This window comes from Dipteris shenzhenensis, chromosome 8, assembly GCF_047967505.1.
Source record: "Dipteris shenzhenensis isolate YYH24624 ecotype China chromosome 8, Dip_SZ_1.0, whole genome shotgun sequence".
NCBI lineage: Eukaryota > Viridiplantae > Streptophyta > Polypodiopsida > Gleicheniales > Dipteridaceae > Dipteris > Dipteris shenzhenensis.
Window position 1 is genome coordinate 41,900,961 of NC_141603.1, and position 22,150 is coordinate 41,923,110.

Genomic DNA, 22,150 nt, shown 5'->3' on the forward strand with positions numbered 1-22,150 from the left:
CTCGTCTGGATAGGGGTGAAATTGGAAGTGAACTTGCCACTTGTGCAACCAAGTGTCAACCACCTCCTTTGTTCTTGATTTCTGGTCACCTGGAAAGGGATCCGGAGTGATATTCGGGCCTAGCACGGAGGCCATGGCATCCACATGCGTGAGTGCCTGAACCGTGCTAGCCAGAAGAGTCAAAGTAGCTTGTATCCCTTGGAGTTGCTGTGTCAACCCCGATTGATTAGCGTTGACCTGCTCAAATTTACCATCCAGAGCAGTCGTGAACTCACTGAAGGCTTTCTTAGTGATCAGGTCGTCATAGAGACCCTGATCATCCTCTCCCACTGGAGTGTAGTCTAATTCCTGCTCCCCCATAGTGAACTCGGGATTCGGAGCATCAGACATAGCTGAATACTGATTCGATTACAAACGGGAAGAAATAAATAACTGAAACGGAGCACGGAGGGAGATGGAGTAGAAGAAAACCGTCCCAGATAAATCTGACAGAAAGGATGCTGGAATCTGGAAGACCACGAGTCCCGGTGCCTCCCCGAATCTGCAAACCGGATGCGCAGTCTGCAGAAAAAACTGTACGGTCTGCTGACGTGGCCTGTACGGCTGCTGACGCAGGCCGTACGGTGGCTGCAGGTGCAGGCGCAGCTGCTGTACGGAGCAGCAGCAGGTACAGAAGCAGATGGTACAGTCCGTACAGGCTGTACGGCTGTCGCTGCAGCTGTACGGCTGGTACGGAAGCCATGGGAGCTGCGCTGGGCTGACGCAGGCAAGGGCTGCAGCAGAGGAGCTAGTCGAAATAGGGCGCAGGCTGAAGGGCGAGTATGGCTGGCACGAAATTCGAGGTAAGATCTCGAATCTGGGGCTGCTTGTGGGTTGCCTAGCACCCAGCCCCCACCTATATAGGGTGCAGGGCTGCCTGATTTGGAAGCTAGGCTTCCAAAAAAGGCTGAGCCCCCTCCAGCTTTGGAGGGGTGCTTTTGCGAAAAAAGCACCTGAGCCCCTCCAACTTTGGAGGGGTGCTTTTTTCGCAAAAAAGCACCTTCCTCCTGCGCAGGCTGCACGCAGCCCTAGGCGCAGGCTGTTCGCAGCCTGTTGCGCAGGCTGTGGACAGCCTATTGCGCTGGCTGTGGACAGCCTATTGCACAGGCTGTCCCGCCACTTCTGCCTCGCCTACTGCGCCCCTTCCTACACCCCGCATCCTCTACTCCCTGGCTGTCAATTTCGTGCCCTACTCTCCTTCCTTTCTGCTCTCCTTCTCCTCCCTCAGACTTCTCTCTGTAGCCTTCAGAATTTTCGATTCTATTTCACTCCTCTTCTTCTTCCTTTTCCAGATATTTCTTCACCCCTTCTACCCCAGGTAGACAGCAAAAACGCAGCAGGTAATCTCGAATTTTAGGGCATACCTGGAAGAGAAATCCGTCAAATTTCTCGCATCAGAAGTTCCTACCTCAGGAGTTGGCTCTGATACCAACTGACACATCCCAGCACTCCTGAAACCCCTGATCTGCAAAATAACCACACACAACATCAGAACTGAGCAGGCTGCTCACCACCCAACCGTGACATCTACGGGATGTGAACCCGAATCAGAAGATGTCCCCCCGAGCCACGAGCTGAGCTACTGGCACGAACTCCCAATCAGATCCCAAACCAGCCTGGTGTCCCATACCACCAGGTGGCGCTGTGAAGCCCTGGATCTGCCACTGGGCCTTCGGCTACGCTAAGATGCAGGCGCGCGTCCGCGACACAATCCAGGATCAGACCTAGCACCTGGGAACGAGACTTGCTCCCAACTGCACACCGAGAACTGAACCCCCTGGGCCTCTTTTATAGACTCGGGCCCCGGCGCCAAAAATAGCGAAGACCTATAAATAGTTCGTACCCTTGCCACTCAACCCGAGAATCAAGCCTGCCTAGCTCTAAGCCTCCCCAGGCTAACCTGAGCTAGTTCTGTGTAACTAGTACACGTCAGATACCGATCCGTGCACATGACATTATCCATAGTGATGTCTGTGGTCCCATGAGGACTCCATCATTGGGTGGTCATCTTTACTTTGTCACTTTTATAGATGACTACTCCAACTACACTTGGGTTTATGAGCTGAAACGCAAATCAGAAGTGTTTATAGTTTTCAAACACTTTGCAGCCATGGTTGCGAATGAATCCGGACTCAAGATACAGACATTATGCACATATAGAGGAGGGGAGTATTTGTCTGCAGATTTTGATGCTTTTTTGAAAGACAAGGGCATTGTACATCAGCTTACAGTGAGGCTAACTCCTCAGCAAAATGGCAAAGCTGAGAGGAAAAATCGTACTCTTATGGAGATGGATAGATGTATGCTAAAAAGCAAAAAATTGCCTCACAAATTTTGGATTGAAGGTCTCATCTGTGCCAATTATGTTTTGAATCGGGCTCCCACAAAAGCTTTGAAGACCAAGACTCCCTATCAAGTTTGGCAAGGGAGAAAGCCTTCTGTGGATCATTTCCGTGTCTTTGGATGCCTTGCATATGCTCATGTGCCCGTTGAGTTTCGGCATAAGTTGTCTGATAAAGCAATCAAATGCATTTTTGTTGGGTACAGTGCAGAGAGCAAGGGCTACTGTCTCTACAATCCTGTCACACGCAAGATTATTGTCAGTAGAGATGTTATATTTTCAAAAAATTCAGCTCACACTCAAGCTGAAATTGATTTGCCTTCTTCTTCCAATGATGTCTTTGAGGGGTTACTACCCATTGCCTTGGTTTCCCCTGCTGATATATCTGATGCAAATCAGAATTTTCAGATACCTCCACATGCTCCGATTCAGCCACAGAATGTCTTACCACCTCCACAAGCAAAGGAAGAGGTTGTTCAATAAGAAATTGCAGATATACATGCAGCAAAAACAGTCCCAAATTGGCTGTTACAAACTCTCAGGGAGAGTAAAATTAATGCTCCATTACCTGGCAGAACTCGTAGTGCAGTGAGGCATGGGGGAGGTGCTCTTTCAGTTGAATCAGCTTTTGCAGGTACTCTTCTTGATGATGAGGAACCTGAGACATTTGAAGAGCCACAGGATAATGTGCACTGGATGAATGCCATGCACGATGAGTTGCAGTCCATTCAAAAAAATCAAACATGGGAAGTTGTCGATTTGCCACCAGGTAAACATGCCATAGGTACACAGTGGGTTTTCAAAGTTAAAAGAAAGCCAGATGGCACCATTGATCGGTACAAGGCAAAGCTGGTTGCAAAAGGATATGCTCGGAAAAAGGGCATAGACTATAAGGAGACTTTTGCTCCTACATCCAGAATGACAACCATCCGGTCAGTTATAGCAATGGCTGCAAATTTTCAATGGAATGTTCATCAGTTCGACATAAAAACAGCCTTCCTTAATGGAGACTTGTTGGAAGAGGTTTATGTCAAACAACCTCCAGGGTTTGAAATTTCAGGAAATGCACTTCCAAGTATGCAAGCTGAATAAAGCTTTGTATGGGCTGAAACAAGCCCCACGTGCATGGTATGCAAAAATTCATGCCTTTCTAACCAACAAGGGGCTGCACAACAGTCCGACTGAGAGCACCCTCTACATCAAGAAGGATGGGGGGGATATTTTAGTCATCATTCTTTATGTAGATGACTTACTGCTCACAGGGTCAAATGAAGATAATATTGCAGATTTTAAAGCTGAATTGCAGACCACTTTTGACATGTCAGATTTGCGGCTGCTACACTTTTATTTGGGGATCCAATTCACTCAAGAGAAAAGTGGCATCAGTATGTCTCAATCCAAGTATGTGCAAAAACTCTTGGACAGATTCAACATGCAGGATCATAAGCCCATAGCAACTCCCATGGAGCCGGGGCTGAAGCTTACATTGCATGAGGCAGGTGAATCATTTGATGTCACACTCTACAGTCAGGTTGTTGGATGCCTCATTTATCTCTGCAATACACGACCTGATATTCAGTTTGCAATTTCTCAGGTGAGCAGATATATGCACAGCCCAAAGACTATGCATTGGCAGGCTGTAAAACGCATCTTCCGTTATTTGCAAGGTACCAAGTCTTTTGGCTTGATGTTTCCCAGGGGGGGTGACTTGCAGATGCATGCCTACAGTGACTCAGATTGGGCTGGAGACTATGACACTAGGCAGTCCACAAGTGGCAATTGTTTCTTTTTGGGCAAAGCTTGTATTTCTTGGTTGAGCAAGAAACAATCTACAGTGGCTACCTCTTCATGTGAAGCTGAGTACAAGGCAGCTTTCATAGCAACAGTTGAATGTGTTTGGCTACGTCGTTTATTTGCTGATCTTCATCTTTCATTGGAGGGTCCTTCTCCAATTCTCACTGATAGTCAGAGTGCTATTGCAGTGGCAAAGAATCCTATGTTTCATGCTCGCACGAAGCACATTGAGGTTCACTATCACTACGTCAGAGAGAAGTTGCATGCAGGAGAGATCAGTATGATCTATGTGTCAACACATGACAATGTTGCAGACATTTTCACCAAAGCACTTCCACGTGAAAAGTTTGAGGCATTTCGCAGTGCCCTGAACTTATCTCCTTATGGTGATTGTATCATTTCCTTGTACATAACATTGGCACTGCAGGGGGGTGTTAGAATTATTGTTATAATTTAGCAGTGACCAATGTAATGTAATAAGTAGGTTAGGGGCACTTTTCCCTCACTTAGAGGTTTTTCCCCCTAACCACAGTTAGTTCACTAACTACGGTTAGTGAAGGATAAGGTTTTGTCACTTAGACAAAACCTATCGCTCTATTCAGTTGTACGACACTCATCTATTGCAACTATCGTTTTCAGCTCTCTCTCCTGTTCTTGCTCTCTCACTTTGCTCTCTCCCTTGTTCTCACACATAAAGTACACCAAATATTACCTTCTCTTAGCCGGAGCTCGTGACGAAAGAAATACTTCCAACACCTTTGACCGGGCACATTCTGCTGTCCCCTACCATTACTTTGGAGCCTAGATGAGTAGACTCCATGGTGGTGAACCAATCCTTTTTGAAAGACGTGTGTTTCGAGGCACCGCTGTCCACGAACCAGCCATTGTCGTTCTCTCCTACCAAGAAAGCAGAGCATGTTTATGAGATCATGAAGAGCTTCTCTGTGGTAACATTTGCCGCCTCCCCGCTTGACGACTCCTTGCTTTAGCTTTAGGTCTGCCTTCTTCTTACGGCATTCCTTCGCCATATGACCAAGCTTCTCGCAATTGAAGCATTTCATTTTCTTATAGCGCTCTTGATCATCAGTCTTCTTGTGGAAGTCCTTGTACTTGCCCTTACCGGACTTGTCCTTCACAGTTAGGGCTTTCTCGTCTGCCTGGGAGTACAAATCCTCTCTACCCTCCTCCTAGATGAGAAGAGGGCAAAGCTCTTCAAAAGTCATGGGCTTTGTTCTTTGACCTGCTGTGACCGTCGTCACGAAACCTTTGAAGCTGCTAGGTAGCTTATGTAGCACCATCAGTGCCAACTGGCTTGAATCCACCTTTTGCCGCAAGTTGGTCTCTCACAACCTTTATCTTCAGGTGGTCGTATACTTTGTCTCCCTCACTCATATCCATGTTGTGAAGTTGTTGCTGGAGTGAGGATGCGGGCCGTGTTGTACGTCTCATAGAGGTCTTTCAAAAATGGCCCATGCCTCTACGGAAGTATTTGCCATCTGGATATGCAAGATGACTGTGTCTGCCGTCGTCCCAATAATCATGGCAAGAGCTTGAGCATCTCGGTCTTCCCAGTACTCGAGATCATCCGGATCCACCGGGGTAACTATGTTTCCTTTGCTGTCCAAGGTGTCTACCGGCGTTGGATCACCTCTCGTGACGAGCCTTTATAGTTTCTGACCACGAGATGACTCCGGATCTTCACCTTCCATGTTGAGTAGTTGGTACCATCGAGCTTCCTGCTTTCTCCGAAGTTGGGGATGAAGGAAGAAGGAAGATGAGAAGAAGAGGGAGAGGGGGCTGTCGAGGATGAGGCTTTTGTCGACATGTTTGGAAACGGAAATCTTGTCCCTTACTGTTCCAACAGCAAGGGCATCAAGTAATACTTGAACCGGGACTGTCTTCGGCGAAGATTCTCGCGTGAAGTCCCTCCCTTCAAGCTCCTAGGTGAGCCCTAGAACATGGGCCATTATAACATGTTAGAAATCACAGTACAGCAAAAGCAAAAGAGATGAATACTTGCTAGAAAACTCATCAAAAGTGGAGCAACAAAGTAACAAAGGAGATGGCAAAACTGAACAAGTTCTTCCTTCTAGAATGAAGGGCAAAAGGCTGCAAGAGGAGCAGCTCCAAAGAGCACCAGTTGCTGCAATCTTCTTCCACCAACGGTGGGCTAGGTCCCTACTAAATGCACGCTGTTGGATCAGCTTCAGTGCTGAGAGGCTGAAGGCTTGAGTGCTATATATGATAGTGACGGGGAAGGGGGCTTTATATAATAGAGGGGAGAGGCCACAAAGGGGTGGTGGATTGACCACCAACCATTGACCTTGGCCACCGACCATTGACATTGGCCACCAACCATTGACCTTGACCACCGTCCATTGACCTTGGCCACCGACCATTGACCTTGACCACCAGTCATTGACCTTGACCACCGGCCATTGACCACTGACCATTGACTTTGACCTTGGCCACCAACCATTGACTTTGATCGATCGGCGACCCCCTCTCAATCACTCCCCCTTCTAACCACCTAAGCCCCTTGCCCTTCTCATAAATGGGGGAGCAAAACATGTGGGGCATTAACCACGAGTTCTAACATAGGGGCTGAACCATACTCCAATCATACTTCCATACTCGTATGACGTATGTGTATGGTAACGTATGGAAAAAACTATGCTTATAATATTAAAAACGACTGCATGCAACACTTCAAAATGATGGTTGTGCAGTCTCAATGCACAATATAGACGGTCACCTATACAAAAGGCTGGCCATTTACATGCTCTCTAACCATTTTCAGTACAAATATCATGATCTGAAGGAGTTGCACACCTTGGCAACGTGCACCATCATATCCAAGAAAATCCAAGGCCTCTTGCAGCCTTAAATCTCCTTATACATTGTCATGTCCCTATTAGAATTATAGGGTTGATAGAATGGGGTTGTTTGCTGTATCCAACCCTCGGCAAACGGAAGAATATGCCCAAGATTCACACACAAATCAAAACTCACTCCGATAAACTTGTTCATACAAGTACTCTTGACACGGATACAAATACCTTCCCACATGGCCTCTCTCATATGCTACTAGTACACCTCCCCCATGTCGTCCTCATTTGGGAACTCACAAGGGTGAAGCCTAAAATCCCAACAATCACACACTTGCTGATATGTCCCTTTTGCAAGGGAGACTACACATTTATGGGTAATAGGACTTGCACACAGCTTGCACAGTTTCCCCAACCCCAGTTTAAAAATTATACAATATCTTCACAACTCTTACTAGCTCACCTCCTGAAACTACTCGCAAGTTTGGCATTCTTGATCACTCCCCAACAAGTCTATCCACCACTTGCATCCATATATCTATGTATCTTCTATCACAACCTAAACAACCACAAATAGATTAAACCCAAAGTTTTGAACCTAGGATGATAATGAGATAGCTAAGATGACCTATCAATTGTTCAAGACCCAATAGAACAAGGTGTCACACATGTTAGTAGGCAAACAGACCCCCTACTTAGAGATAGAAATAAAATGATCAGTCTTTGTCTTGCAGCTTGAAGCATAGATAGGTTTTTCATAGTATTCCTGATCTAGTTCAATAACATGCTTTCATACCAACACCCGACCTCACATATTGGGTATAGTGAAGGATAAGTAGCAAAAAATCAATTAACATCTGATATAAGCATCTTCAAGAACAAAAAAGACAAAATTAAACAAGCTACACTCTGAATAGTCACATCTCGTGTGACACCTCCTAGTGTCACCTAAGACACCACCAAGTGTCACCTAATACAAGCTCGTGCCATGGCATCCAATCCAATGGTAGTAACATAAAAGGGGTTCACACTAAATGACACAAGAATAAACTACATATACCTCTAGCAAATCCTTTTGATGAACAACCGCTACATGGACAAAAATAATCTTATGAACCTCATCAAAGTATATCCATGAATTCACAGGTTCTTGCTCGAATTCCATTTCAACCAAATTATTTTGCTTACTGCGAACTAGCACATAAGCTTTATTTTAAATTAAATCTACATATATCTAGATGAATCCAAGAACATGCCCAAACTCGTCCTCTGAAAACACAACACATGTTGCAATTTCAATCTCATGATAGTCACAAGTTTGAAAACCATAAACTCCATCACACATAGCACGGACAAGCTAGTATCCCCATAGACGTCATTAGCGCTCAATGGTGTGTGTAGTAGGTTTAAGATTCTTAAGCACAAGTTGATATAATATGAACTTCTTTATCTAGATACTAAAACAAAGAAAAAAAAATGCATATACATACACCTTCCAAAGACTCGAATATACCCAATCTTAAAAATTAAAACTTGTCTTACACATATATATCATAATTAACACTCTTTGATACTAAGTTTAGTAAGTTCAATATTCATGATTCTAAAAACACTTCAAGCAAGCCTCAAGTCTTCTTCTATAAATTTTTTGTTTAAAGGGCTTCAAGACCACATTTTCGAATGTCCAAATGTTTGGGAATATTTGGAAACAATTAAAAGAGGAATCAAAGGCAATTTTTCACAAATAAACCCATGTGTATAACATCCAGAGCTCTAAATAAAAACCTATGTAAGTGGTTCTTCCTGCTCACATGCAAAACAATAGAAACTGTGACCACTGATATATTGGATAAAGCATCTATAATCGATTGCCCCATTCTAGAAGTATTGAGCGTTTAAAGACAATATGTAATGGTGCAAGCTTACTCCTTCCGCTAATGTCAACAATCATCATACCTTTAGGAAGTGACACATCTTCTTTTGGCCGGCCAACAATCTCCATGGATGTTTGCTCCAGTTTGCTATGAAGACAATCTAAAAGAGAACCAAAATATGTGATCTTCTTGACAACAATCAAACCTAAACTAATTGCTGACCAAAACATCAACTTAATAAACCTTCATATTTTCCAAAATTACAAATTCAAAGCCAATTTTCATGATGCAGCCGATGTTCATGCGTTACCACATATCATACATGAAGCCATGTTTGAAAAGCAACAGCGTGCACTCTTTTGTTGTCTAAACCTATGCTGCAGTGATCTTCGGGTTTGACGAGTTCAAAACCCTTTTAAGACATCTTCATAGATAGAATTTTCTCTATGAGGAAACTCTCCACATCTTGCTTTCAAAATATAAACACCCTGTATTTCTTCGAGTTTGGGGGGGTTCTCCCTTTTTCTCGGAGGTTTCTGCCGCATTGAGATGGCACTATCAGCCCCAATCCTTTCTTTTTGGCTCTTGAGCTTTTCATGCATTGCATGGTGTATCCCGTATGGAGCTTGCTCTAACGGTTTTCTTTAATACTTAATAGAAGTCTCTTTTTGCAAAAATATTTATATATATAAACACCCTGTGGAGCAGCAGCAACTCAAGCGGTTTGGGTGTTCACCCACCTATGCTGGCAGCTGCCCGCGTTCAAATCCCTAGGGATGCTCTAAGGCTAGTTGTTGGCCATGGGAGTGTGTGAAAAAAAAAAGGGCTTGGTGCTCCTAGTAACAGTTGAAGCTAAAGCATGATCAAAGCACCGCAGAGTTATAGCACATTGCACTCATAATCCTGTCATGGGATTCCTCGGAGTGTGGTCTCCCTTACTTGAATTGGAAAATTGAGTGACTAGCCACAACATAGCTCAATATATCTCTACATGAGTTTAAACTTTGAAGCTTAAAGTTGGTACTTCATTTTAGAGTATTTAAATTCTCATTATTTGTGCATGGGGTTATATTTGCTCCATGTAAATCTACGACTCATGTGAGAAGTGCCGTGGATCTGGATAGAAATGGAGAGAGAAAGAAAGAAAGAAAGAAAGTTTATTAAAGTCTTCGGAAGATCGATGGGTCTATGAGACTGTGAAAAACTTGATACAATGAGCTCTGGTAGTGGAGCTATTAAACGAGCATCCACACCAATGCAGAATGCAAAAAAATGCAAAATGGCAATACTAAGTCCTAAGTACAACAGTCATGTCGGTAGTCGACTATATGTATCAATCTCAGCATCAGCATCGACATCATCATCATCATCATCATCATCATCATCATCAGCAGTAGGACATCAGGATGGATGAGGCAGGGGAGGTATGAGATCAACAATAGAGCGATGTCAACCCCTCAAGGATGCAGTCCTAGTACATCTCCTAGTCGTAGCTCTATGTCTAACCAGGGCCACTGTGACCTCCGTCGGTCGGGCACCGACCCTAAACAAGGAGTGAATGTCCCCAAGTATGATCTGTGTGTCAATCCTCTGTCTGAGCTGTATGGTCACATGCTCCAAGTCACGGTCATGCCAAGGTCTCGTCTCGTGGGGGTCTATGTGATCTAGCTGAAAGAACTCCGTGATAGAGCTCTGACAGGTATCAGTCGAGGAAGAAGTCTGCTCTTGCCTCCGTGCTCAGAGTATCCTCTTGTAGTGTCTAAGCATCACCGCATGAATGAAACCAGCCAAACACCGCTAGTCTGGGTAGGAGAGGAAACGGGCCAAAACCCCATAACTATCTTTGAAGAGGCACACAGTGTGCATATGCGCCTCTCCCTGGGTAACAGCTCTGCTTTGCCGCTCTTGATACGAAGTCTGTGTGAAGAGACCCGGAACTGCCCAAGAGAGATCCTCAACGAGTGGAGTAGGTGAATCTGCGTGTATCCTGGTGGATCAATGAAACCCTCCGCTGTGATATGTAAGGAGAGAGAGAGAGATAGAGAACCTCACACACACCATACGGAATCAGTAGGAAAGAGCCAACAACGGGCAAGAAACCTGATGTCTTTGTCTTCAAGGTCTTCGGGTGCAAAGCTCTTGTTCATATCCCTTATGAGAATCACTCCAAGCTTGAGCATTAGGGGAAATATGGGCTCAAAAAGGACCTCATGAGGGAGAGATTAAGAAAAAGATTAACTCCTTAATCTCTAGGTGAAAAGGTCGTGGACCACTTGTGGTAAAGGGGGAATTTGATATGTCATCATGGCATTTAAGATGGTGCCAATTCTCCATCGTTGATCTCGATCCTCATCTAGTGGCTCGCATGCGACGCCTTTTTTGGAGCATTGATCGTATTTTGATCCAATGGATCACCATAGACTATGGGCTACAAGTGTGCACTGTAGATCTTTTCGTGATCCAAGAACTCGCACTTATCGCCTTTTTTGGACCATTGGATCCATACTCCCATCCAAGGGCACACATAGTGCGCCAATTGTGGATGGTTGGATTCAAGGTTTCATCCAAGGGCTCCCCTCAATCCACGAAAACGCCATTATTATGGGCGGCCACACTCCTTGCCATGCTATGAGTACATGCTCTTGCACGCTGCCACGTGCCCACAAGCACCAGTCTGCTGTCGCGACAGTCTTCCCACGCCGTTGGATCAAGCCACAATCCAACGTCCATAATACAATGATGTATCACTTTAATCTTATCCATTAGATCATCCATCATCCAATGGATGTGAGTGAATAGATGAAAGGGCATGCCAACCATTAGATCAAGCATGATCCAACCATCACTATAAAACCGCGATTTTCCCTAAAGTCTTTTACTTTGGTAATCCTAGTAACTTGGGGTGGGGACCATTTAGTCCCACCAATGAGAAAGAGGGAAGAAACCTCCATTCTTTTAATGCTTGAGCCTCCTCATTGGCCAAGAGCTTAATCCATATTTTTAAGCCCCTAATGGAAGAGGCCCTTTTTGAGTCCAAAATTCCCCTAATGGGCTAAGTCTCGTGTCTATTACTTCATGGGTCTTGATCACGCAAGTAAAGGCTACAGGTTTTACTTCCCTTCTACACGAGGGATTGTTCAAAGTCGCGATGTTCGATTCATGGAAGACCAGCCAGCAGGAGAAATAAAAATTGATTCTGGCCCGCAGGAGCTGCTCCCCGAAATCACAATGCTCACTTCTCTTTCTCTGCATACTCCATCACCTCCCATCTCCGCAGCATCCTCTCACTCAGATTCCTCATCTGCCACTAAGACGTCTTCATCCCCAGCCAACTCTGAGAATAGCTCCCCAGTTCGTCGACCTTCTCCAGTCCCAGAAGACTCAACCAATGATCACCCACGACGCCAACGAATACTACCGGCTCGATTTCAGGATTACGTACTTCCGCTTGCTCCACAAGATTCGAGCATGTTTGCTGAAGACTTTGAACCTCCTACTTTGAATGCCGCTCTACAGTGCCCTCAATCTGATAAGTGGATTCAAGCCATGCATGAAGAAATTAAATCCATCCATGCAAACAACACATGGACGCTAGTCAATTTGCCTCCAAGGCGGCAAGTCATTCGTACCAAGTGGATATTCAAAGTAAAAAAGAATTCTGATGGTTCAATTGCTCGGCATAAGGCCCGACTAGTAGCCAAAGGATTCACACAACGAGAATGTGTGGATTTTTTTGAAACCTTTGCTCTAGTTGCCAAAGGATTCACACAACGAGAATGTGTGGATTTTTTTGAAACCTTTGCTCTAGTAGCCAAAGGATTCACACAACGAGAATGTGTGGATTTTTTTGAAACCTTTCCTCTGTTTGCATCCTTCTTGCCCTGTTTGTCATCCGTCACTGGAACGTCCATCACATGGATGTCACCACCGCTTTTCTGCATGGAGATATAGAAGAGGATCTTTATATTGAGCAACCTGCTTACTTCAAGGTTTGTGGTAAAGAGCATCTTGTCTACAAGCTGCACAAAGCTCTATACAGTACTCAAGTTCAACAGCATGTATGCATCATGGCAGTTTATGTTAATGATCTGCTCATCATCTCTAACTCTAATCATCTTCTACTACAAACTAAGGGGCATCTCCAACAGACCTTCCAGATGAAAGATCTTGATGTTGCAACTCATTTCCTAGGTATGCACATCGAATGGCCCGAAAATCGAGATCATGTCTGTCTCTCTCAAACCCGGTATCTTACCTCTCTCCTTGAGCAATGGGGCTTCATCAACAACAAACCCGTTTCTACTCCCATGACTACATTGCCTCCCATTCCTGATGAATATTCTCCCATCATGGATTTTCCATACTGAGAAATTCTTGGAGCTCTGATGTATGCAATGCTTACCACTCGCCCAGATTTAGCTTTCTCCGTTTCCTATCTCAGCAAATTCGCTTCCTCTCCTCATGAACTTCACATTGCTTCTCTCAAACGCGTCATGCGATACCTCAAGGGTACACTGAACTGCACACTCTCTTATTGCTATGAAGGACCTCCCATGCTTGGGTATTGTGATGCAGACTGGGCCAGTGATCCCCACTCACGTAAATCTACTTCAGGTTACCTATTTATTCTTGCTGGCGGCCCCATCAGTTGGTCCTCACGAAAGCAAGAGTGCACAGCTCTCTCCTCGACTGAGGCTGAATATGTCACCCTCAGCCATGCAACACGAGAATCCATATGGCTGCATCGTTTTCTCCCCAAAATCCCCACTCTTCCCATCTCGCATCCTCTTCTCTTCACTGACAGTCAAGGTGCCCTCTCCCTCTCAGGCAATAAGACTTTTCACAAAACGGCAGCCTCAACATAGAATATTGTCCTACTGAGGAAGAAACACAAGAGACTGCAAGGGATCTTAGGACGAAACCCCTAAAACTGGTGGGGGGAAAACCTCTGCTATATATGGCACCAACTGCTCCACAATGAGATGCAACAAATGGGGGAAGAGGGGCCTCTATATAGGCAGCCACCCCCTCCCTAGTTGGCTGGTCTACTAGGCCAACCAGCTGGCCTGAGGTGTGCCGACCCCACCCTACAGCACAAGGGGTTGGCAAACAGCCCTATAAGAGGGCTCTCCCACTCTCCTATGGGCCCACTGGGCTGCCTCAACCTGCAGCCCTACAAAGGAGCTGCTGCGCAGCCTATAGGGGCTGATCCCCTGCCACTCTGTCCGACTAGACTGCTCCAAGGAAGCCGACCTCTCCAGCCCCCCTCATCGACTACCACACAGCCATCTAGGGGAGGTGAACCCCTCCTGCTAGGCCTACCACCAAACCTCAGCCTCCAAAAGGCCTCAATAGGGGCAAACCTGCAACTCCATGGGCAGCAACGCAGGCCCCTAACAGTGCCCAGCAAATGCACCAAAAGAGGGGCTGACACATGGCAACAAGCAAGCCCATAGGACCCCTAGGTGGGGCCTCCACAGTGGGCAATTTTTCCCTCAGTCCTACCCTGCTCTGCATTCACGAGGGGCAGGCACACCCACAACAATGGCCTTTACTACCCTAACCTCTCACAACGAGGTGGGCACACCCACAAGCAAGGCCCTCTCTATCTACCATGTGACATTAGGAGATGTTGACCTCTACCTCCCCATCTTAGCTCCTGGATGGCATAGGATCGCCAAGAAGATGGATGTGCCTCTGGAACAACTAGAGGAATCCGTCGTGTGGTGCTCCATCGCTGAAGACCGTCGAAGTAGCCCCTCTTGGCATGAACCGTCTCAACACGATCATTGGAAACCTGGTGCGGTTGCTCCCAAGCCACAAGTGCTATGTATACTCCTCTCGTCCAGTACTAGTACAATAATCCAGCTTACACTACCATCGGTGCAAGGCTTGCTTCCCTACATGGGCACCTATATCTCAAAGCTATACAGCCCCCTTTGAAGCCCCCTCTCAAGTCCAAATTAGTACACTATCCCTAGATCAATGAACCTCAGTGCTCCAGTAACAATGGGCATCTAACAGCTCACAAAGATCAATCTACTGTGTGTGGATCCCCGCACTGGCAATCTTTTGACCCATCCGGATCTCCAATAGCTCATCAAGCAATAGCTACAGCAGAACAAGAGGAAAACCCCATTGGATCTGCCAAGTCATGACATCTAGACAAAATATATACTCGTAATATGCTGCCCCGAGTTAGCAAGAACAACTCCTTGTGGCTTGAGGACTTTCCTCGTGACTTGAGGACTTGCCTGGAAGCCTGCCTCAATCAAAGACTCCTTCATCACTGCACCTATCCGACAGCAACCGCTGCCACATACAAGCAAGCAATCCTCCATCTAGAACCAGAAATCCTGTTGGCAGTGCATCCTGCCTCGTTCTACTAGAAGGCTGGAACAAACAACGTGGCGGCTGCAGAAGCATCCATCTGCTCACTAGTCCCCTCACTAATCCTTTGAGGACACTACCGCCAATAGTGACCTTTCGCCACACCGGTTAAATGTACATGACGCCTTGAGTGCTCTTCATACAGCTTGCCGCAACCCCTCCGTATAGCCCGTCGTACAGCTCCGTAAACCCTCCATACAGCTCGTCGTACACTCTCTGTACAGTCCCATCCAACTCGTCATACAGCCCCATACAGTTCTCCGTACATCCCGTACAAGTCCATTAGACCTGCCCGTACTTTCTCGCTGCAAGCTCCTAGGGTTTCTAACCCCGAGTTGGGCTAAACTCCCAGCCCAACTCGGGAGTTAGGTTCAGCTAGGGAGTTCTAAGAAATAGCCAATATGGAATGGCCTACCCTCTCCTCCCAATCCCCCTCAACTCCATCAACCTCAACTATCAGGACTCAGTACTCTACAGTTGCAGCTATGACACCCTCTCCGTATGCACGCAATTACCAGCAAGAAGGGTCCAAACGACCTATCATTGGACAACATAACAGATTTATTATTTGCAGCAAGCAATTAGAGAGTTAAGGCTTGAGCTGGAAGAAGTAAAAGCTCGACTTCAAGTTCTAGAGGGACCTGGCAAGCAGTGTTAGAAATGAAGAGGGAATGAATCACTCAATCCTCCACCCAAGATCTCTCTAACTCTTACACACTCAGCTTAGATAGATGACCACAGATGCAACAGAAACACACTCCGAAATAACAACAAGAATAGATGGAGAGAGAGTATATTCATCCACCGGATGGTGGGCAGAAAATGGCTCCAAGGGAGCAGTACAAATCACAGCAGGATGCTAGTGAAACCTGATGAACTCTCTCTCACAAACTCCCCCAGATCTGGGTGCTGAACACTGCCTTGGAGAAGGCTTTCTGTAATGCACTAGATGCTGGGTTCAATGGAGAAGTGGGCCTTTTATAGGCTCTGCCCAGGCCCCTTCAGATGACCGACCAGCAAGGTCGGTACCCTGTCTGGTGGCCGACTTCATGGTCCCCATAAACCGACTAGGGTTGGCTCTGGTCGGTGGCCCTGATTGAGCCGACTTGGCCAGCCACAGGCCCCTATATAAGGGCGCCCTGGGTGGCCAGTCCGCGCTGCTGCTGGAGCCTCCATGTGAGGCCTAAAGCTCCCCCTCATACCTGCTGTTGCAGGCTGCGACCCAGCCCGTGTGCTGGTCGCCTATGATGCCAGCCTGAGTGTCTCTCCCCAACCCTCCTACCTCTCACTGCCCCTTGTCCCCTCAAATCGGGGGCTCACAGGTGGGCACAGTGAGATTCTAACACCCCCCCTCAATGTCACAACTGTGGGCCAATCCCCATATGTCTGATGAGGTGCTAAACCTGTTCTCGAGGGAGTGCCTTCGTGAAGAGGTCGGACAAGTTGTCGGCGGTCGGGCAGTACATGAGCTCGATCACGTCGTCGATGGTGAGCTTCGAACAAAGTGGTAATGAACTTCCATGTGCTTGGTCCATGTTAGAATTATTGTTATGATTCAGCAGTGACCAATGTAATGTAATAAGTAGGTTAGGGGCACTTTTCCCTCATTTTAGAGGTTTTTCCCCCTAACCATAGTTAATTCACTAACTACGGTTAGTGAAGGATAAGGTTAAGTGACAAAACCTATCTCACTCTTCAATTGTACTACTTAGACAAAACCTATCTCACTCTTCAATTGTACTACACTCTTCTATTGCAACTATTGCTTTCAGCTCTCACTCTCCTACTCTCTTGCTCTCCTGCTCTCACACTCTGCTCTCTCTCCCTCTCCAACTCACATTTGGTATCAGAGCAGGTTGACCCCGCTCGCAAGCTCCCTGCTCCAAGCTCAACAGCTCGTTGCTCCGTACGACCTGCCCGTACCATCGCTGCCCGTCCATACAAGGCCGTACATTCGTTCGTACAATCTATACGGCATGTACTTTCTGCACCGCCATACTCAGCTCCTGCGCCGTGCCAGCTCCTGACGTCAGGTCCATCCGTACATCGCCGTACAGCCCGTCGCCCATACAACCGTACAACTTGCCAGTCCGTACATCTGTGCCAACCCGTACAACCGTACAGCCGTACCTTCGCCGTACAACCGTACCTGTTTCGTACATCCGATGTACCTGCGCCGTACAGATCTGCCTCGATTGATCCGTACATCCGTACAGTCCGCACAAAAATCCGTACAGTCCGTACATTGTACGGATTTCGTACTGACAGTTCCGTACAATCTGAAGAGGTCGTAGATAGACATTTGCAGGTGGACTCTGAAAGGTGTTTCGTGATAGACATTTGCGTAGAGAGCCATTGTTTGGCTAAGATCTTGCAAAAATTTTGGGGCTTTGAGTTCATTTGTGCCTCTCAAGTGTAATTTCTTGCAGAAATTTGGAGCTTTTGCAATTACACTGCAATTTTGCACTGAAATTTGGGGATTATGCAGGTAGAGAGCAATTTGTGCAACATTTGGGGCTTTTAGACCATTTTCCCCTTTCTGGTTGCAATTTCAAGCTACAAATTGGGGCTTTTGTGTTGGGAGAGCAATTTTGCAGGTTTCAGTTCACACTGCCTTTCTGTAAGTGTTTTGAAGCACTTTTGGCAGGTTTTGGGAGAGATTGGATGCTCTGGCAGATTTCTGACAGAGACATTGCAAAGATTTGAGTTGCATTTTCAGCCAGTGTTTGGCTGTAATTTTTTGGGAATTGTGCACTCCCTTCCCAGCAAGGAAATTCAGATTTGCATTTGCTGTATTTTCTTTCTCAGACAGGGCCCAGCAAAATCAGAATGATTTCAAGTTCAGTGGTCTCTCACAAGAGGATAAGCTGGATGGTACAAACTACTCCCTCTGGAGTTTTCTCGTACGCAACATTCTGATTTCCCGTAATTTGTGGGACTATGTAAATGGGGATGAGATCCGGCCAGCAAATGTGGCACCTAATACCCCTCCCTAGCAAGGAGGAGGCAGAGGTCGTGCACAGGGCATAGCTACAGGACAAGTTATTGGTGCAGCTATACCTACAACTCCAGAGCAAAAGAGATGAAATTCACGTGATGCTTTAGCTTTGTCGTGTATTTCTCTTTCAGTGAAAAGATTCATCATTCCGCATATCCGGTCATGTAAGACCTCAAAGGCAGCATGGGATATTTTGGAGAGCATGTATGCAGCTTGGAATGATGCCAGGGTGTCTTTTTTGAAAAGAGAATTGTCTCATACACATATGGAAGAGGGTGATTCCATGTCAATGCACCTCACAAAGCTACAAGATTTACGAGAGCAATTGCTGAATATTGATGAGATCATTCCTGATTCATAGATGATTACCACTACTCTGAATTCTCTTCCTGAGTCTTATCTCAACTTTCATACCTCGCTGAATTTGTCATTGAGGGGGGGTGCAAATCCTCTCAATTTTCACGAGTTGATAGGACTTCTGTTGCAGGAAGAGCAGACCAAGAAAAACATGGCTTCACGAGCAGGTGAACATGCCATGCTTTCAAAATTCAAGCCTAAAACAAAGGGACAAACAAAGACATCAGCAAATCAGCCTTCTAGTGGTTCAGGACAGCCTTCTCAAAAAGCTAAGGGTGATGCAGGTAAGCCCAAGAAGAAGGGAATATGTCATTACTGCAAAAAGCCAAGTCACTACAGTGGAGAATGCAAGAAAAGGCTTGCAACAGAAAAGAAAAACAGCTCCGGTATGGCTGTTTTAGATTCAGCTCCTCATGCATCTGACAATGAGCAAGCTACAGCCAACTTTGTAGAGCACGACCATGCCTTCTTGTCTTGCATTTCAGACTCTCAGTTGGCTGCTCCGGATACTACAGCCACTCGTAATGATGACTCTTATGCTTTTCTGACATGCAATTATGATTCTTCCAAGGATGCATCACCTTGTGTCAATGAGACACAAAATACATGGTAATTTGGCCATTGATGGCTCAACATTCAAAATTTCTGATATCTTGTATGTGCCTGGTATCACCAAAAATCTACTTTCACTGTCCACTCTTAACAAAGCTGGATTTCAGGTCATTTTTGAAGATGACAAGTGTGCAGTCCATGCCAGAGAGAATGACTATGCCTTGAGATTGTCTAGCACTTTGTTACGTGGTCTTTTTCAGCTTGACATGTATGAGAAAAGACCAGCACATGCTCTTGCAGTTTCCACTCCTACTGCTGCTATGCAGAATGCAGAGTTATGGCATCCCAGATATGGACACATGCAATATGGCACCTTAATGACACTTTAAAAACATGCTATGGTTGATGCATTGCCTCCTCTTGAAACACCTCCTCCACATGCCTGTGAAGGGTGCATTCTTGGTAAAACGCACAGATTTCCTTTCAAGAAGGATGGATCAGTAAAAGTTGTTCGAAAATTACAGCTTATTCATAGTGATATCTGTGGTCCCATGAGGACTCCATCATTGGGTGGTCATCTTTACTTTGTCTCTTTTATAGATGACTACTCCAACTTACTTGGGTTTATGGGCTGAAACGCAAATCAGAAGTGTTTATGGTTTTCAAACACTTTGCAGCTATGGTTGAGAATAAATCAGGACTCAAGATATAGACATTACGCACAGAGATAGGAAGGGAGTATTTGTCTGTAGATTTTGATGCATTTTTGAAAGACAAGGGCATTGCACATCAGCTTACAGTGAGGCTAACTCCTCATAAAAATGGCAAAGCTGAGAGTAAAAATCGTACTCTTATGGACATGGATAGATGCATGCTAAAAAGCAAAAGATTGCCTCACAAATTTTGGCTTGAAGGTCTCATGTGTGCCAATTATGTTTTGAATCGCGCTCCCACAAAAGCTTTGAAGACCAAGACTCCCTATCAAGTTTGGCAAGGGAGAAAGCCTTCTGTGGATCATTTTCATGTTTTTGGATGCCTTGCATATGCTCATGTGCCCGTTGAGTTTCGGCATAAGTTGTCTAATAAGGCAATCAAATGCATTTTTGTTGGGTACAGTGCAGAGAGCAAGGGCTACTGTCTCTACAATCCTGTCACACGCAAGATTATTGTCAGTAGAGATGTTATATTTTCAGAAAATTCAGCTCACACTCAAGCTGAATTTAATTTGCCTACTCCTTCCGATGATGTCTTTGAGGGATTACTACTCATTGCCTTGGGTTCCCCTGCTGATATATCTGATGCAAATCACAATTTACAGACACCTCCACATGCTCCGATTCAGCCACAGGACGTCTTACCACCACCACAAGCAGTGGAAGAGGTTGTTCAGCAAGAAATTGCAGATATACATGCAGCAAAAACAGTTGCGAATTGGCTGTTACAAACTCTCAGGGAGAGTAAAATTGATGCTCCATTACCTAGCCGAACTCGTACTGCAGTAAGGCATGGGGGGGAGGGGGGGGGGGGGGGGGGGCTCTTTCAGTTGAATCAGCTTATGCAGGTACTCTTCTTGACGAGGAGGAGCTTGAGACATTTGAAGAAGCACAGGATAATGTGCATTGGATGAATGCCATGCACGATGAATTGCAGTCCATTCAAAAAATCAGACATGGAAAGTTGTCGATTTGCCACCAGGTAAACATGCCATAGGTACACGGTGGGTTTTCAAAGTCAAAAGAAAGCCAAATGGGTCCGTTGATCGGTACAAGGCAAGGCTGGTTGCAAAAGGATATATATGCACAGCCCAAAGACTATGCATTGGCAGGCTGTAAAACGCATCTTCCGTTACTTGCAAGGTACAAAGTCTTTTGGCTTGATGTTTCCCAAGGGGGGTGAGTTGCAGATGCATGCCTACAGTGACTCAGATTGGGCTGGAGACTATGACACTAGGCAGTCCACAAGTGGCAATTGTTTCTTTTTGGGCAAAGCTTGTATTTCTTGGTTAAGCAAGAAACAGTATACAGTGGCTACCTCCTCATGTGAAGCTGAGTACAGGGCAGCTTTCACAGTGACAGTTGAATGTGTTTGGCTGCGTCATTTATTAGCTGATCGTCAGCTTTCATTGGAGGGTCCTTCTCCAATTCTCACTGATAGTCAGAGTGCTATTGCAGTGACAAAGAATCGTGTGTTTCATGCTCGCACGAAGCACATTGAGGTTCACTATCACTACGTCAGAGAGAAGTTGCATGCAGGAGAGATCAGTATGATCTATGTGTCAACACATGACATTGTTGCAGACATTTTCACCAAAGCACTTCCACGTGAAAAGTTTGAGGCATTTCGCAGTGCCCTGAACTTATCTCCTTTTGGTGATTGATCATTTCCTTGTACATGACATTGGCACTGCAGGGGGGTGTTAGAATTATTCTTATAATTTGGCAGTGACCAATGTAATGTAATAAGTAGGTTAGGGGCACTTTTCCCTCATATTAGAGGTTTTTTTTCCTAACCACAGTTAGTTCACTAACTACGGTTAGTGAAGGATAAGGTTTTGTCACTTAGACAAAACCTATCCCACTCTTCAGTTGTACTACACTCTTCTATTGCAACTATTGCTTTCAGCTCTCACTCTCCGACTCTCTTGCTCTCCTACTCTCACGCTCTGCTCTTTCTCCCTCTTCAACTCACAGTGCGCGCATGGTACACTGGATTTTTGGCAATGGCTATGCAACTCTGATTGTCGCGCATCAGCACTGTTGCGTCCTCCTGACACACGTCCATGTCCTCCAGAGTCCACCTCAACCACAATGTCTCACAAGCTGCTGTACATGCGGCTCTGTACTCTGGCTCTGTAGATGAAAGGGCCGCTGTGGGTTGCTTCTTACTCAGCCAAGAGATGGCACCACATGCAAGTAAGAAGCAATACCCTGTTGTTGATCTTCTCGTGTCAACGTCACCCGCCCAATCACTGTCACAA

General features: G+C 45.8%; 1 protein-coding gene across 2 annotated transcripts in view; it reads right to left on the reverse strand.

Moving 5' to 3' along the window:
• Positions 1-22,150, reverse strand: part of LOC147899522 (protein Dr1 homolog) — a 58,558-nt gene that overhangs the window by 27,625 nt on the left and 8,783 nt on the right. For both annotated transcript variants that reach the window (XM_087378278.1, XM_087378276.1), the window contains exon 2: positions 8,959-9,036. In XM_087378278.1, the coding sequence (XP_087234404.1) occupies positions 8,959-9,004 (46 nt within the window). In that variant the 5' untranslated portion in view covers positions 9,005-9,036. The remainder of the gene's footprint in view (positions 1-8,958; positions 9,037-22,150) is intronic.